The sequence below is a fragment of the Nomascus leucogenys genome, chromosome 8 (assembly GCF_006542625.1).
Source record: "Nomascus leucogenys isolate Asia chromosome 8, Asia_NLE_v1, whole genome shotgun sequence".
In the NCBI taxonomy this organism is placed as follows: Eukaryota; Metazoa; Chordata; class Mammalia; order Primates; family Hylobatidae; genus Nomascus; species Nomascus leucogenys.
The window spans coordinates 81,716,041-81,733,017 of record NC_044388.1 but is presented as its reverse complement, the minus strand read 5'-3'; the positions used below and the strand labels follow the sequence as shown (position 1 = coordinate 81,733,017).

Sequence of the window (16,977 nt, the reverse complement as noted above, 5' to 3'; positions counted from 1 at the left end):
GATACTGAGGGATGACTATACAAAAGGAATTAAAAACAGGAAAGAAGGCCGGGCGCGGTGGCTCATACCTCTAATCTCAGCACTTTGGGCAGCCTAGGCGGGCGGATCACCTAAGGTCAGGAGTTGAAGACCAGCCTGGCCAACATGGTGAAACCCCGTCTCCACTAAAAAGACAAAAATTAGCCGGGCGTGGTGGTGGGCGCCTGTAATCCCAGCTACTTGGGAAGCTAAGGCAGGAGAATCACTTGAACCCAGGAGGTGGAGGTTGCAGTGAGCCAAGATTGTATCATTGTACTCCAGCCTGGTTGACAAGAGCGAGACTCTTGTCTCAAAAAAAAAAAAACTCATACTTGTATGGTCAGTGTTTACTGCGCATTCTCAACAGTCCAAAGTGGAAACCTGAGTGTCCACCAACAAATGGTTAATGTGTACATATAAATCTCTAAATATACATGTGTACGTATACTGTGAAATACACAGCCATTAAAAGGAATACTTTTTATACTTCCCCCAAATATGAAGCACTTTACTGTTTGATACATGGATGAACCTTTAAAACATGCTAAATGAAATAAGTCAGACAAAAAAGGACAAATATTATATAATTTCACTTATATGAACTAAACTAGGCAAATGCATTGAGGCAGAAACAGTACCAAAGGCTGAGGGGAAGAGAAGGAGAAGTTAATTGACAGTGTTACAGGGCTTATGTTTAGGGTGATGACATTTTGGAAATACAATAGTGGTTGCATAACATCGTAAATAATGCCACTGAATTGCACAATTGTTTAGGAAAATTTGTTATATGTTTTACAATTAACACTAAAAATCATATTAGGTCGGTTGGTGCAAAAGTAATGTGCCATTACTTTTAATGGCAAAACTGCAATTTTTTTTTTTTTTTTTTTAGGTTTTTTTTTTTTTTTTTTTTTTTTTATTATACTTTAGGGTTTTAGGGTACATGTGCACAATGTGCAGGTTTGTTACATATGTATCCATGTGCCATGTTGATTTCCTGCACCCATTAACTCGTCATTTAGCATTAGGTGTATCTCCTAATGCTGTCCCTCCCCCCTCCCCCCACCCCACAACAGTCCCCGGAGTGTGATGTTCCCCTTCCTGTGTCCATGAGTTCTCATTGTTCAATTCCCACCTATGAGTGAGAACATGCAAAAACCGCAATTTTGCACTAACCTAATAGTTACATCCTGAAGAGGCAGAAACTGATAGGTTTGTCTGTAGTTTTTTAGCTTGTATTATTACTACCACTAACAGCCTCTGTTGAGCCCTTCGTTACTATGTAAGCAGCCATATTTAATTCTCAGAACAATGTAATGAGGGAGAGCCTATGAAAAAACAAAGCCCCTTAAAACATTAACCAAGGTCATCATCCACAAAAATAGAAGTTCCAGCACTAACTGCTTTCTCTGTGATGCTTCCGCCCATTCATACTTATAGGGAATAGGAGTAGAGGCCAATTATGTCCCTTGAGAGTGCCCTTGGAACAGTGGCAAATTTTCTGTACGTGAAATTATCTTCTCAACTTTTTTGTACATATGGTACTGGTTCTTAACCTTGGCTACCATTGGAATTACCCGGGAAACATTAAAACACTGATTAGGTCCCACCCTCCAGGGATTCTGTATAACTCGGCTGGGTGTAGCCTAAGCATCAAAATGATTATGCGCAGCCAAGGTTGAAAGCCACCAACACTGACACGTGGATTTAATATTAACCACTTGGAACAGAATACCACTGTTAAAATTGCCATGGAAGGTTAAATAATGGGCAGCCTTGCTATTGCAAGCTTGCTATTGCAAGTTTGGTTTGTTTTTGTTTTTGTTTTTTTTTGAGACCAAGTCTCCCTCTGTCACCCAGGCTGGAGTGGTGGCACTGTCTCAGCTCACTGCAACCTCTGCCTCCCAGGTTCCAGCTATTCTCCTGCCTCAGCATCCTAGGTAGCTGGGACTACAGGCGTGTGCCACCATGCCCGGCTAATTTTGTATCTTTAGTATAGAAACAGGGTGTCACCATGTTGGCCAGGCTGGTCTTGAACTCCTGACCTCGTGATCCGCCCACCTCGGCCTCCCAAAGTGCTGGGATTACAGGCTTGAGCCACCGCGCCCGGCCTATTGCAAGTTTTAAACAACCTGACCAGGGAACTTCCTAACTTGGACATACACTTCATAGCAATTTCTTCTCTTAAAATAGTGGAAAATGAAGCTGTAAAAGCACAGTGAATGAGAACACTACCAAGCTATGGCAATTTGAAAAAATGTGATTTTAAGAGTCAGTCTTGCACCTTTATCATTTAAATTTGGTTATCTCAGCATGAACCTTCTGAGACTGACAGCAAGAATTAAAACACCTTTTGTATATGCGGAAACTACCCTGTAGTCTACCTGCTCTCAAATTTGAGCATGCTTGCTGGGCCCCACCACCAATTTTTGATTCTGTAGGTCTGGGATAGGACCTTAGAATGTGTCTATCAGGTGACACTTTAAGAACCACTGTTCTAGCACAAGCCAAAAGAAGTGACAGCAAAGACTGACATCCAGAATCCTGTAATTCAGTTATCTCTACTCATCTCACTACCTGTACTCTGCTTAGGTGAATGTGTTTGCAGCATGTGGAGGAACAATCCATGTATTCTTTGCCCCTGCCCAAACCTAAAGATTGAGGAGAAACTGACAGCAATATTGAGAGTGAGGCAAGGGAGAAAAGAAACCTAGCTTTGGAGTCACATCTGGTTTTCATTGCAAGCTTCGTGCAAGTTGGACTGAGGTGCCTCACGTCCGGAAACCTGTTTCTTCATGTGTATTTGCGCACCCTCATGACATTGTTCTGAGAATTAAATATGGCTGCTTACATAGCAATGAAGGGCTCAACAGAGGCTGTTAGTGGTAGTAATAATACATGCTGGAAAAAAACAACTGGTGAAGATACTGAATTGTACGTGAGATTTATGCCATTTGCTGTTTAAAAAATAAGCCATATTACCCCGAAATACCTCCGCGCAATGTTTTCCAGTCATTAATTCAACAGCTCAGTGGGGGATAGGACAAATGTCCTTATGCTCTTGGAATTAATTTTAACGCCAGTTAGTTTAGCTTCTATGTTAAGTGCTAGACAGCAGCATCCGTTAAATCTGGTGGCTGCAGCAGAGCACTTCCCTAGGAACCAACTGCACACGCTCAATTCAGAAGGAAGTGCGCGCTGATTACCGGCAGCCGACTCCCGTTTGCGCAGCCGCTGCCCCCGGCCCTTAACACGATGTGACCGCCAATTTTGTAACAGTGGCGTCACCCGACGTCTGCAGGCCCTGACAGTTGGCTCTGGCGGGTGTGCAGTCTCCCTAACCCCCGTAAGGGGCTCTACCGGCCCTGGACCCAAGATAGGACTCCTACCTGCGCCCACCCGGAGCAGCGGCGCCCCAGATCCGGCCGTCGGCCCTGCGCGTGCGCTGGAGGGAAGCTGGGCTGTCCCAGCCTTCAGTGCTGGAGGGACGACCGCGTGGGGCTTCAGAAAGGCTAGGGCCCGAGGAGTGTAAGGAGCGTGTGCCCATTTAAAGACAAAATCACTGTTTTTCAGGTTTGTACGAAATGAAGTTGTACAAAGATTAACAAGGGTTACCTGGGAAAGGCAGATTTTCAATTTAGCGTTTACATGTTCACCCAGTGCATTATTTAAAAAGAAGAAAAATATATACTTAACGGTTCCTAATCCAGCTCTCTTTGCCTGGTATCCCAAGACACCTATCATTTGCCCAGCACATACCTTGCCGCTATGCCACACTGCAGTCCCCGGAAAGGTTCCCTGTGCTTAGACCGCCCCCCAGTCCCTCCAGAAAGCCTTTCCCAACCCTTTCGCGTTAAGTGCCCCGCCTCTCATCATCAGAAAGGTAACCTGAGCTTTTATCAGTTTTAATTACTCCTTTTAATTTGCTCTTCTTCCCTATGTTTAGGCAGAAACGAGTCTTTTTTTAACCATATTCAGCACTTGGTGCCAGCAACAGTAGTGTTCATAAAAATTCCTAGAATAAACCAACACGTGCTGACTAGATTCTCCATCTTCATAAATGGTAGTGCAAACTATGCATATCATAACTACCAGCTTCACGAGGTCAAGACTAAATCAAAAATTCTCAAAGATTTTTCTAAAAATTTTTTAGCATAAACTGTTTCCTCTTTCTAACTTAAACTTAAGTGAACGTGTCTTTCCACTGGGATGGCTGTCTACATGCTCAGGAATCCTGAATTCAGGACTATGTTCAACTCCCACGACCATTTTTAAATCATCAAAATGGCAGCAAATGTCATTACCTGGGCCAAAAAGCTGCAGGTTTTATGGCAAATGGGAAATGTGTTATAGAATATGATTGGGAAAGAGGGATTTTTTAGTGCTGCCCAGAAATAATTCAGCAAACAATGAACATTACTACATGCCACATATAGGATCATACTGCATTTCAGGTCACAATCAAAGGTAAATTACAAGGCTGGGCGCAGTGGCTCATGCCTGTAATCCCAGCACTTTGGGAGGCCGAGGCAGGCGGATCACCTGAGGTCAGGAGTTCAAGACCAGCCTGGCCAACATGGCAAAACCCCCCTCTACTAAAAATACAAAAATTAGCCAGGCATGGTGGCATGCACCTGTAGTCCCAGCTACTTGGGAGACTAAGGCAGGAGAATCACTTGAACCTGGGAAGTGGAAGTTGCAATGAGCTGAGATGGCACCACTGCACTCCAGCCTGGGCAACAGAGCAAGACTCCATCTCAAAAAAATAAAATAAATTTTTTAAAAAGGTAAATTACAAGACTACAAAACTTTTTTAAAAACCTTCCCCACTAGTTTGTACCTAATAAATGCTAACATTTAAAAGGGGGCACAAAAGGCCTGTGGAAATAAGAACTCACGTTCTTCAAAGTAGTGCCTAGCATGGTATCTTCCTCATCATCAAAGGTGCTCTATACATCTTCAGTTGAAACATGAAACAGACATCCATGTGCAAAATATTTTCAAGGGTTTTGTTGGCTTTTACATGTTTTTCTTTAGATAACTGGTAATGATGCACATTACAAAGGAGACTTTTCTAAATCTCAAGTCCTTTGCTAATTTTTCTTTGCAACAACAGCACATTTTCAATCCAAACCTTCTCCTACAACATACAAAGGGGAGATGCCAAAACTCTGAATTCTTGTAATGGATCCTGCAACCAGTTCTATCCAGAAGATGGACACAATATTCCTTGGAGTTGACTGAACATGTGAGAAGACACAGCTCAGAAGGAGAGGCAGGCTGAGGGCAGTGAAATGAGAACCTATGCCTCACCTGGCCTTTTTACACTTTTTTACATGTTAGTCTATCCTACTATCCCAGGAATTCACTTCTGCTGTACTTGAGATTCAGGGATAATAGTGTCACTCCTCCTCCCACATTCTAAGTAAATATGTTAACTAGATGAGCATTTATTTACATTTTAGAACAAAGTCTCCAGAAAGGTATAAAGTTTATTAACATCTTTAAAAAAAAAAAAAAAAAAGATGGGCCAGGCACGGTGACTCACGCCTGTGATCCCAGCACTTTGGGAGGCCAAGGCGGGTGGATCATTTGAAGTCAGGAGTTTGAGACCAGCCTGGCCAACATGGTGAAACCCCATCTCTACTAAAAATACAAAAAAATTAAGCCATGGTGTCACACACCTGTAGTCCCAGCTACTAGGGAGGCCGAGGCAGGAGAATCGCTTACACCTGGGAGGCAGAGGTTGCAGTGAACCAAGATCGTGCCGCTGCACTCCAGACTGGGCAAAAAGCAAAACTCCATCTCAAAAAAAAAAAAAAAAAAAAAAAAAAAAAAAAAAAAAAAAAAAAAAAAAAAAGATGGAACAGAACACAGCTACTGAATATGATATAGTTCCTTATTTACAAGTTTTACTATGGGAGGGACATTTTCATCAGCATTTCAAATAATCAAAGGAGTAGAATTTTTTTCTAGAAATATCAGTATTTCACTCTCCAGGTAGAAGATTAATGAAAACATTAAGTGACTGCACCAGTTAGAAGAAGATAAACTAATACCTTAAAAATATATAAAAAAAGGAAGAGTAGTTGCTACTTAAACATGAATTTTCACAAAATTATTCTTGTGACTAATTCAGACAATCTATTTGCTTAGAAAAGCTGGCAAAAAAAAAAAAAGCACATTACATGAATATGCCTTCATTTAAGTATGTGCTTTCAAGCTGATTTAAAAAGAAAAGTTGAATTATGGTTTCCAGAGCTTTAGGAGTCCATCTTCACTGTAGGTAGCAATCAGGTTCTGATGAGGGTGATGTGCAATACCAATCACATCCTTCTCGTGCACCTGGAACACGTAAAGCACAGGGTTAGGGTGAACAGATCTGCAATAAATCACTCTGATGAGGCTTCCAGAGGTGGGTGGAAGGGAAAAAGAGATCTTGGGAGGCCACATATTCCAAATGGCACAGGAGAAAGATGGAGGAGGGTTTTCCAACTCACATCACATTGTGACATAATAAGAAATAAACTTTAGGCTGGGTGCAGTGGCTCATGTCTGTAATTCCAGTACTTTGGGAGGCAGAGGTGGGTGGATCACTTGAGGTCAGGAGTTCAAGACCAGCCTGGCCAACATGGTGAAACCCCGTCTCCACTAAAGATACAAAAAATTAGCCAGGAGTGGTGGCATGGGCCTGTAGTCCCAGTTACTTGGGAGGCTGAGGCAGGAGAATCACTTGAACCCAGGAGGCAGAAGTTGTAGTGAGCCAAGATCACACCACTGCACTCCAGCCTAGGTGACAGCGTGAGACTCCCTCTCAAAATAAAATAAAATAAAATAAAAATAAATAAACTTATATAGTGTTAAGCCACCGAGATCTGGGGATCATCACAACAGCTGACATTAATTTCACTTCTTGAATCTGACATGGAGCTAAATGTTTTAAAACAACATTTTTTATACTGAGGGTCACATTTATAGCTCTGGAAAAGGCACATACTTTAGAGTTCAGAAAGACACAAGTCTTACCATATTTCTTTAGATGAACTTAGTAAGTAATACTCACTGTCAAAGTTCTCTCCAGTTTGCCAGTGACTGTACTGAAACAGTAGAGCACAAAGTCCTCCCCTACACAGTAGATCCATTCACCACGGGGAGAGAGGGCACAGCAAACAAAGTCCCCACCTTCTCTTTTACCAGAACTGAAGCTTCTGACAATCTAGATCACACCACACCCCAAGACAAAACATCAGGATTAGTAGCAGCTCAACCATGTGCAGCATTTTAAACTACATTTTTACGTTGTTATTTTGCACTTTGGTTTACTATCATTTGTAATTAGATCTCCAGTCCTGCTCATCATGTGCTAACTCCCCTTGCCTGGGAAATATTCAATAGATAAGTAATCTAAACTAAGTGGCAGACAAAAATTTAGAATTCATACATCCCACATCACCAATCATGCCCTAAAGAGACATATTACCCTTAAGCAAATTTCATTGCCATACAAAAAAACAATTTTCTAAATCAATATACCAGTAGTTCTCAAAGCTTTCTGGATGTCTGCTCCCCAGTTTCCTCTAACAGAATGAGAAGCTTTCCCCATGCAGGATGACACTCAGTCTCTAAGACTTTGCTTGCTCTATTGATACAACATTAAAATCATCATAAACCAAGCTGAGAGAAACCAATCTGAAAAGGCGAAAAGTTTACATACTATATGCTTCCATTTCTATACCATTTTCAAAATGACAAAATTATAATAATGGAAAACAGATCAGTGGTTGCTAAGCGTTAGGGCTTGGGATTAACTTGAAATTTAAAACATGATACCATTTACATTAGCAGCCCCACAGTGAAAATACTTAGGTATAAATCTAACAAAATACATACAATATTTAAATGAGGAAAATTACAAAATTCTGATGAAGGATATCAAAGAACTACACAGAGAGATATTCTATGTTCATGAATAGGAAGACTCAATATGGTAAAGACATCAGTTCTTCCCAACTTAATCTACAGATTTCATACAATCCCAATCAAAATCCCAGCAAATTATTTTGTGGATATTGACAACCCAATTCTAAAGCTTACACAAAGAGGCAAAAGACCCAGAACAGCGAACTCAATGTTGAAAGAGAAGGACAAAGTTGGAGGGCTCACAATACCCAACTTCAAGATTTACTACAAATCTACAGTAATGAAGACAGTGTGGTATTGGCAAAAGAACAAACAGATCAATGGAACAGAATACAAAGCCCAGAAATACATTCAACTGATTTTTGACAAAGTAGCAAAAGCAATATAATAGAGAAAAGATAGTGTTTTCAACAAGAGATGCCATAATTGGACACTTATATGCAAGAAAATGAATCTAGACACAGTAAAATAAAAACCTTACAGTCTTCACAAAAATTAACTCAAAATGGATCACAGACCTAAATGTAAAACTCAAAACTGTATATAAAACTCTTAGAGGATAACAAAAAAGAAAATCTAGATGATCTTGAGTTTGATGACTTTTTAGTTACAACTCCAAAGACATGATCCATGAAATAACTAACAAGCTAGACTTCATTAAAATTAAAATTTTCTACTCTGTAAAAGCCACTGTCAAGAAAATGAGGCCAGATGCAGTGGCTCATGCCTGTAATCCCAGCACTTTGGGAGGCTAAGCTGGGAGGATTACTTGAGGCCAGGAGTTTGAGACTAGCCTCAGCAACATGGCAAGACCCCATTTCCACAAAAAAAAAAAAAAAGTTGGGCAGGGTGGCACGTGCCTGTAGTCCCAGCCACTTAGAAGACTGAGGCCGGAAGATTTCTTGAGCCCAGAAGCTCAAGGATGCAGTGAGCTATGATCATGCCACTGCACTCCAGCCTGAGCAATGAAGCAAGACCCTGCCTCAAAAACAAAAAAGAAAATGAAAAGACAAGCCATGGACTGGGAGAAAATATCTGTAAAAACTAGATTTGATAAAGAACTATTATCCAAAATATACAAATAACTCTTAAAACTCAATAGTAAGAAAACAACCCAATTGAAAAATGAGTCAAATACCTGAAACAGACACCTCATCAGAAGTATAGAGATGACAAATGAGCATATGAAAAGATTTCCACATTTCATTAGGGAAATACAAATTAAAATGAGATACCACTACACACCTATTATTAGAATGGCCAACACCCAGAACACTGACCACACTCAATGCTGGTGAGGATGTGGAGTAACAGGAACTCTCATTCACCAAGGGTGAGAATACAAAATGATACATCCATTTTGGAACAGTTTGATAGTTGCTTACAACTAAACATACTTTACCATACAATCTAGTAATCACACTACTTAGCATTTACCCAAAGAAACAGAAAACATATTCACACAAAAATGTGCACATGGATGTTTATAGCAGCTTTACTCATAATTGCCAAAACTTGGAAGCAACCAAGATGTCCTTCGGTAGACGACTGGATAAATAAATGTTATTCAGCACTTAAAAAAAAAAAAAGCCAGGTGTGGTGGCTCACGTCTGTAATCCCAGCACTTTGGGAAGCTGAGGCGAGTGGATCACGAGGTCAGGAGTTCAAGACCAGCCTGGCCAAGATGGTGAAACCCCATCTCTACTAAAAATACAAAAATTAGCAGGGCGCACTGGCAGGCGCCTGTAATCCCAGCTACTCGGGAGGCTGAGGCAGGAGAATCGCTTGAACCCAGGGGCCGGAGGTTGCAGTGAGCTGAGATCGCGCCACTGCACTCCAGCCTGGGGGAGAAGGGGAGACTCCATCTCAAAAAAAAAATAAAAAATAAGCTATCAAACCATGAAAAAACAAGGAGAAAAATGCATCTTATTAAGAAGTCAAAATGAAAAAGTTACATACTTTATGTTTCCAACTACATGACTTCCTAGAAAAGGCAGAACTATGGAGACAGAAAAAGATCAGTGGTTGCCAGAAGTTAGTGGGGAAGGAGGAAGAATAGAAAGGGCACAGAGAATTTCTGGTAAGTGAAACTACTCTGCACAATTCTCTAATGGTAGACACCTGCCATTATACATTTGTCCAAACCTACAGAACATGCAACACCAAGAGTGAATCCTAACGTAAACTATGGCCTTTGTGTGTTAATGATGTACGAAATACAGGTTCATCAGTTGTAACAAACGTACCACTCTGGCACGAGATACTGATAGTGGGGAAGGGTGTGCCCATGGGAGGGACAGAGGAAATATGGGAACCTTCCGTATTTTCTGCTCAATTTTGCTGTGAACCTAAAACTGCTCTTAAAAGTCTATTTTTTAAAAAACAACAAATTATGACAATGGAAAACTGATCAGTAGTTGCCAGGGGCTAGGGTTACGGGGAAGATGTGACTATAAAGATGTAGCATGAGAGTTTCTTTGGGAATAAAACAGTTCTGTATCCTGGCCAGGCGCAGTGGCTCATGCCTGTAATCCCAGCACTTTCGGAGGCCAAGGCAGGTGGATCACCTGAGGTCAGGAGTTTGAGACCAGCCTGACCAACATGGAGTGACCCCGTCTCTACTAGAAATCCCAGCTACTCGGGAGGCTGAGGCAAGAGAATCACTTGAACCCGGGAGGTGGAGGTTACAGTGAGCCAAGATCATGCCATTGCACTCCAGCCTGGGCAACAAGAGCAAAACTCCATCTCAAAAAAAAAACAGTTCTGTATCCTGATTGTAATGGTGGTTACATGACTCTATACATGTAATGAAACTTTACAGAACGATTATATCCCTGCTTAAAAATAAATAAATAAAAAGAATGCATGTAAAAACTGGTTAAACCTAAATAAGATCTGTAATAGAGTTAATAACTGTACCAATGTCAATTTCCTAGTTCTGATCATTGTATTATCATTATATGTTATCACTGGAAGAATTTGAGAGAGCGAAACATAGGAACTCTTCTGTACTATTTTTGCAACTTCTATGTGAATCTAAAATTATTTTTTCAAAATAAAGTATTTTAAAAAGTCAAGCACAGAACTATGAAGTGTGCTCAGGAGATGTACTGGGCAGCTGTAGCTATTATGCAGTGGCCCAAAAGATACTGCAGACCAGCCATCTCAGCTATGGATCCTGAACTACTACTCCATCAGTTATAGAACTCAAAGAATGGAAAGAGAGCACTACATACCAGCCCCTGGGTCTTCTCTATGGTCAGCAAGATCCCCAAGTGTCCAGGCCAATAATCCAGCAGCACTACCATACATACCTAGGGCTTCAGTCCTCAAACTTGATGCTTCTGACGCCCCCAGTGCTACTACACAGTCCACAAAAGTGAGACTCCTTGAGAACCTTGCACGTTTTCTGATTAAAAATACACTGAGGACACTGCTGCCTTTCTCCTATTAGTGTTCCACTTTAGATCGTGGTAGCTAGGAGATGTCCTGAGTTGGTAATCCATACTACACTGTATCCCCCTAACTCAGACAAATATTGTTATCTTAAAATCTTCAGTGAGGTTCTGAAGGAGGCTTAAAGACAGATAGCAGCTTCATTTATCCAAAGGATGAAAGTGCTTAATACACAGACACCCAGGGGAAAGGAGATCACTTTTGAAATACCAAAGAGATGTTCTACAGAGCTATAAATAAATCTGAAAAACAAATACAGCTTATACGGTTTTCAGAGAAATTAACCCAAATTTGGTTACTGGCAGGGTGGGCCTGGACCAGGAAGTGCTGATTTGGGAATGGCCCACAGGTCCTGTGCAAGGGTATGTTCTGAACACTCACCTGCCCCTGCATGTTCATGATGACCACCGTGTTTGATCTGTTGCACACCACGAAGTGCTCAGGGTTTTTAGGAAGTAGAATCACACTGTTGACAGTAATATCTGTCCCCGCGGTGCTGCCCAGGGATTTAAAGGTATTTGAACATTCTGTGGTCTTCATATTCCAGATCTACCACACAGAAATTTAAGTTATAAACCTTTTTGGGTATAAAAATTTCTAAAGTTTTAGGGTTTAAAACATTAACAGTTCACTAAAAAACAGTAGAAATGACTCGGGAAAAAAGTTTCTTACTTGATTTTAGGTCCAATCAAATATCCAGCACTGCCATATACAGTTTTCCCTCGGTATCTGTGAGGAATTGGTTCCAGGATCTCCTTTAGATACCAAAATCCAAGGATACTCAAGTCCCATAAATAGAATGATGTATTTGCATATAACCTATGCACATCCTCCTGTATGCTTTAAATCATCTCTAGATTACTTATAATACCTAATACAATGCCCACACACCACTTCCTTTGTATGGATTCAAATGTAGTACTTGGCATGGGGCAGATTTAAGTTTTGCTTTTTAGAACTTTGTGGAATTCTTTTTTCCCCCAAATATTTTCAATTTGTGATTGATTGAATCCATGTTCCAGATACAGAGGACCAACTGTGTAGAGTAAGCATTCATCATGTATTTGTTGACTAATTGGCAAAACAAAAGTCACAAACTAAAACTTAAAATCTTTAAAAAACCTATGATCTTTTCTCATACATTTTTCCTTAGCCAATAGAGCTCTCTCTCTTTAAAATTAATTGTTGGTCAACAATGCTACTGTCATAAACAACCAGAAAACTACCCTTGTCTGGATATCAAAACCAAACAGGGGGTTGGGCATGGTGGCTCACGCCTGTAATTTCAGCACTTTGGGAAGCCAAGGCGGGTGGATCACTTGAGGCCAGGAGTTCAAGACCAGCCTGGGCAATATAGTGGGATCTTGTCTCTATTTAAAATAATTAAAATAAAATACAAACAAACAAAACAAAAACAAAAACAAAACAAAACAAAAAAACATCTTTTTTTTTTAAAGAGATGAGATTTCGCTATTTTGCCCTGTTGCCCCCGCTGGCATTAAACTCCTGAGTTCAAGCTCACTTCAGCTTCCTGAGTACGGGACTACAGGCAGGTGCCACTAAGCCTGGCTCAAATAGAGGTTTTTTAGCTTGAGACTCTATCCTGAGATTTTGATGTGGTAGGTCTAGGGTGAGGCATAGGCATTTTTTAAAAAGCTACAAATGATTCCAATGTACGGTTTATACTGACAATGACTGAACGGAAGTCACAATGTTAGCACACACACATGAGGAACTTTGAAGTGGAAGCTACTCTTGGCCACTTGTATTACTTTTCCCAGTCTATCTTTTCACCTTGTCCTTCTGGGCTCTATGAACTGAAAGGGTTAAATCAGGTAGCACAGAAATCTGAGATGTGTTTAGAGAAGGGATGGATCAAACATTAAATAGCATTGTCCTGATACCACTCAATTCATCAGGTACAAAGTCTCTAAGCCATGGACTCTGCTGTGTTTCCTCTGTGCCTTCCACAGAGCTTGGCACAAAGCAGATGTTCAAGAAATACCCATAAATAGGAGAAAACAGTTGCCCTGGGGTCAACACTGTTATCGCCTACCCTAATCTCCTCTGAAGCCCAGTTGCTTAGAAAAAAAAAATGAACATTTCAGGAATTAAGAACACTAAGGCTTCCAGTGTTTTCCATTCAAAAGGTCAGTGACATGCTTTGCCCCACTCGCTGCAGAACTAAGGGGGAAAGACCACAAAATAAAGAAGCTTAGATAAGCCATCTCCCAGTGGCATTTACAAGTTGTGAGGCACATATGCATAGCATGAGAGCAAATCCCATGACTGAAGTACTAACAGCTCTGTGTGATTTCCCCATACATCCCAAGGGAGCATACATCTCCTGCCTTCAGGTTTCCGGTTCGATTTCCAATCATGAACAGCAATTTCAGATGGTGGTCTGACATACATACATACATTTATTGATTGACTGAGACAGGTTCTTGCTCTGTTGCCCAGGGTGAAGTACAGTTGTGAGAAAATTGCTCAATGCAGCCTCAAACTCCTGGGTTCAAGTGATCCTTTCATCTCAGCCTCTCAAGTAGCTAGGAATACAGGTATACGCCACCACACCTGGCTGTCTGAATTTTAGATACTTAAATATGTATCTAAAATGTCTAAATATTTGTGTTAAAATGTTTTATTAAAATGTCTAGATCTTCTGCCACAAAGTACTCACTCACATAAGGCAATTCAAAAAGATTAGGTCCAGAATGTAGATAGAGTGTCTCAAAGATCTCTAATAATTTTCTATTTGGGTTTCTCATATATTTTCTAGGAAATGAGACCCTCTCTTCAAATAACTAAATCTTTAAAGGTACTGAAGATCCATTACTTTCAGCAAATTACTTATTAAATAACTATCTAGGAGAAGGCTTAGTTTTACTCAACACCTCTCCTATTCCTCTATAAATGCTACTAGGAAGGCCCTAAATTTGGGGACCAGGAGTGCAGTGAGGCTGTGCAACAAAAAAGAGATCTATTTATTAGGCCACTGAGCCTTTCGTGAATTTGACTGTTAGCAGGTGGACCATACCTATGGCAAAACAGATTTAACCACCATATGTATCTGTAAATGAGGGATGGCTTCAGTTTGGGACTCTTCACCCTTCCTCTTTTCCTACACATGATAAAGTTTGTTTGGATTGAAAAGGTTTGAGATTTGGGTCCCAAGGCCAATGGGAATTACCCACAGAATACTGTTGTTGTCTCAGACTCACCTCAATTATGGCTAAAATAGCCAGTAAAGAGGTTTACTACAGCACAATCATTCCCATTATCACCACTGAAAACTCTTCAAAGGACAAAGACGGAGTAGACATCCCAAAATAAACCGATAGCAAATACTTAACCTTTACAGTGCCATCAGAGGATGCACTAATAATGTAATGTCCATCTTGTGTAAATGTTGCTTCGTTAACAAAGGAGGAATGGCCACGAAATTCCTTCAGGGTTTTCCCAGATTTTAAACCATGAATTCTACCAAATGAAAGTAAATGAAAAGAACAATAAATATTTAATATCTTATGGTTGTGATCAATGATTGAATGCATTTTAGATAAATTACAGAAGCTCATGCTATAATATTAAGTGAAGAGGGCTATGTTATTGTGTATATGGTGTAATTTTCACTATATCAAACAATTAAACAAAAGCTTTGCAAAGAAAGAGGCTGGAAGAAAATATGCCAGTAATACCACAAGCTTCTGTTCAGGGATAGACCTCTAAAAAACAGGTTAACAGGAGACTGAGGTCAGTGGGTCTCAGCTGGGTCCTTTAGAGGATAGCAGACCCTCTAAAGTGATTATGATGCAGGTAGGTCCATAAGACCATACTCTGAGAAACATGAATCAGTGCTACCCCCTTTCAAATCTCTCTTCTGGGTGAAGACTCAAATGACAAAACGACAAGTGTCAGCTGTACTTTGGGGACATAAAGTCTCACATACCTTCCCTCTCCATATCACACCATCATGGTAAAAGCATCCTGGTAAAAGCATAAGGAATCACTAGTACCTCCCTCCATGGCCTCATTATATCAAACTCAAGTGAGAGCAGTTTTTGGGATTTTTACTTACCTAATTGTCTGGTCAAAAGAAGCACTAAGGATCTGACTGCTATCCTTAGAAAAGCTTAGACAGGTGACACCCTTACTGTGTGCCCTCTCAAATCTCCTTAAACATTGTCCACTCTGAATCTTCCACACCTTTATTTGGGGAAAAAAAAAAAGAATTAAAAAAAACTTGTAAAGTGTCCTACTATTAATAGCCCACAGAGCCAGGCAAGATGCAATGCTCACTAATGTACTGAAACAGCATTAAAAATGCATGCTAATAGCTGAACGTGATGTGTCTGGTTCACGTAGTACAATGGTAACTGAATCCTTTGAAACTTAAAACTCTTTCCTTGTAAATTATTAAAACAAAAATATACACTCTAAGTTCATTTAGCAGAGACCATTTCTGCAATTTCTGTAGCCCAGGATGTATTTCTAGCATTAAATACAAACCACAGCAAATTGGCTATTAGACCATCCCCTAAAAAAAAAAGTCAGTTATTTTGATTTTTATACAGCAAGCCAGGGTGGTACAATAGAAAGGGCATAAGCAGATATGAACTAAAGTCCCAGATCTATCACTTACCAAGTATGTGACCTTAAACATGTTATTGGATCACCCAGGCAGAGTTATTAAGATTACATAAGAAAAAGTAAAGTGATTAGCATAAAGCTGATGCTCAATAATCAGTAGCTATTATTATGCTGAATATCATATGTAGGACACTACCCCATAGCAGAACATTCAAAATGTCTACATATGAGAGGCTGTGGCACTAATCCATACCTTGATTTTTCCATCTTGGGCCCCAGTTGCTAACATTTCTGTATCTCTGCTGAAACACATGCAGAGGACAGCATCATCCATCATCATAAAGTTATCCTGGGCCTGGTACTTAAGATCCTAGAGAAACAATGGTTAGCAGTTATCAAAATAACACAAAGCCAAGAAAGACCCCAGTTCTCTACAAACTCACAAAAACCAGAGCAATGGATTGTACCTACTCTAAACTCCCAAAGTAAATAGAAGTGCTGTGCATACACGTTCCTAGTAACTAGTTCCTAGTCATATTGCTGGGGATAAATAATTTTATACAATTCAAATTAGTATTATAAAAAATACCCACATACTACTCTAGATCTTTTGCTTACTGATTTTTTTCTAGGCAAAATTTCTCTAATTTCATATTTTACATCTTTAATAAATCTGAATTTACCTATTTTTGTATGATGTGGGAAACTAAACTAATATTTTTTCCAAATCATCAGCTCCCTTTCCTGCAACAGTTTACTGACTAATCTATTTATTTGTGATGCTTCTTTTATTATCCATTATTGTTCAAACGGATTACCTTTCTTATTTTTTTCTAATTATACAGTGAGACTGCTTCCTGGTTTAAAAAAATAAAAGCAAACTATAAAGAAATATATAAAGTAGAAAGTAAAAATCACTCATAAATCCACTACCCATAGAGTGGAATTTGGTACTCTACGATAAAAATTACATTTTATTTATTTATTTTT

At 40.0% G+C, this 16,977-nt stretch overlaps 1 protein-coding gene across 1 annotated transcript in view; it reads right to left on the bottom strand.

Moving 5' to 3' along the window:
- Positions 1–5,877: 5,877 nt before the first annotated feature.
- The window catches only part of SMU1 (SMU1 DNA replication regulator and spliceosomal factor), a 29,898-nt gene continuing 18,798 nt past the window's right edge, over positions 5,878–16,977 (bottom strand). Inside the window, exons 7-12 of the mRNA XM_003263440.4 lie at positions 16,241–16,357; positions 15,476–15,603; positions 14,751–14,877; positions 11,776–11,943; positions 7,082–7,234; positions 5,878–6,363 (exon numbers count right to left, since the gene is read on the bottom strand). Of these exons, the coding sequence (XP_003263488.1) occupies positions 6,265–6,363; positions 7,082–7,234; positions 11,776–11,943; positions 14,751–14,877; positions 15,476–15,603; positions 16,241–16,357 (792 nt within the window). The 3' untranslated portion in view covers positions 5,878–6,264. The remainder of the gene's footprint in view (positions 6,364–7,081; positions 7,235–11,775; positions 11,944–14,750; positions 14,878–15,475; positions 15,604–16,240; positions 16,358–16,977) is intronic.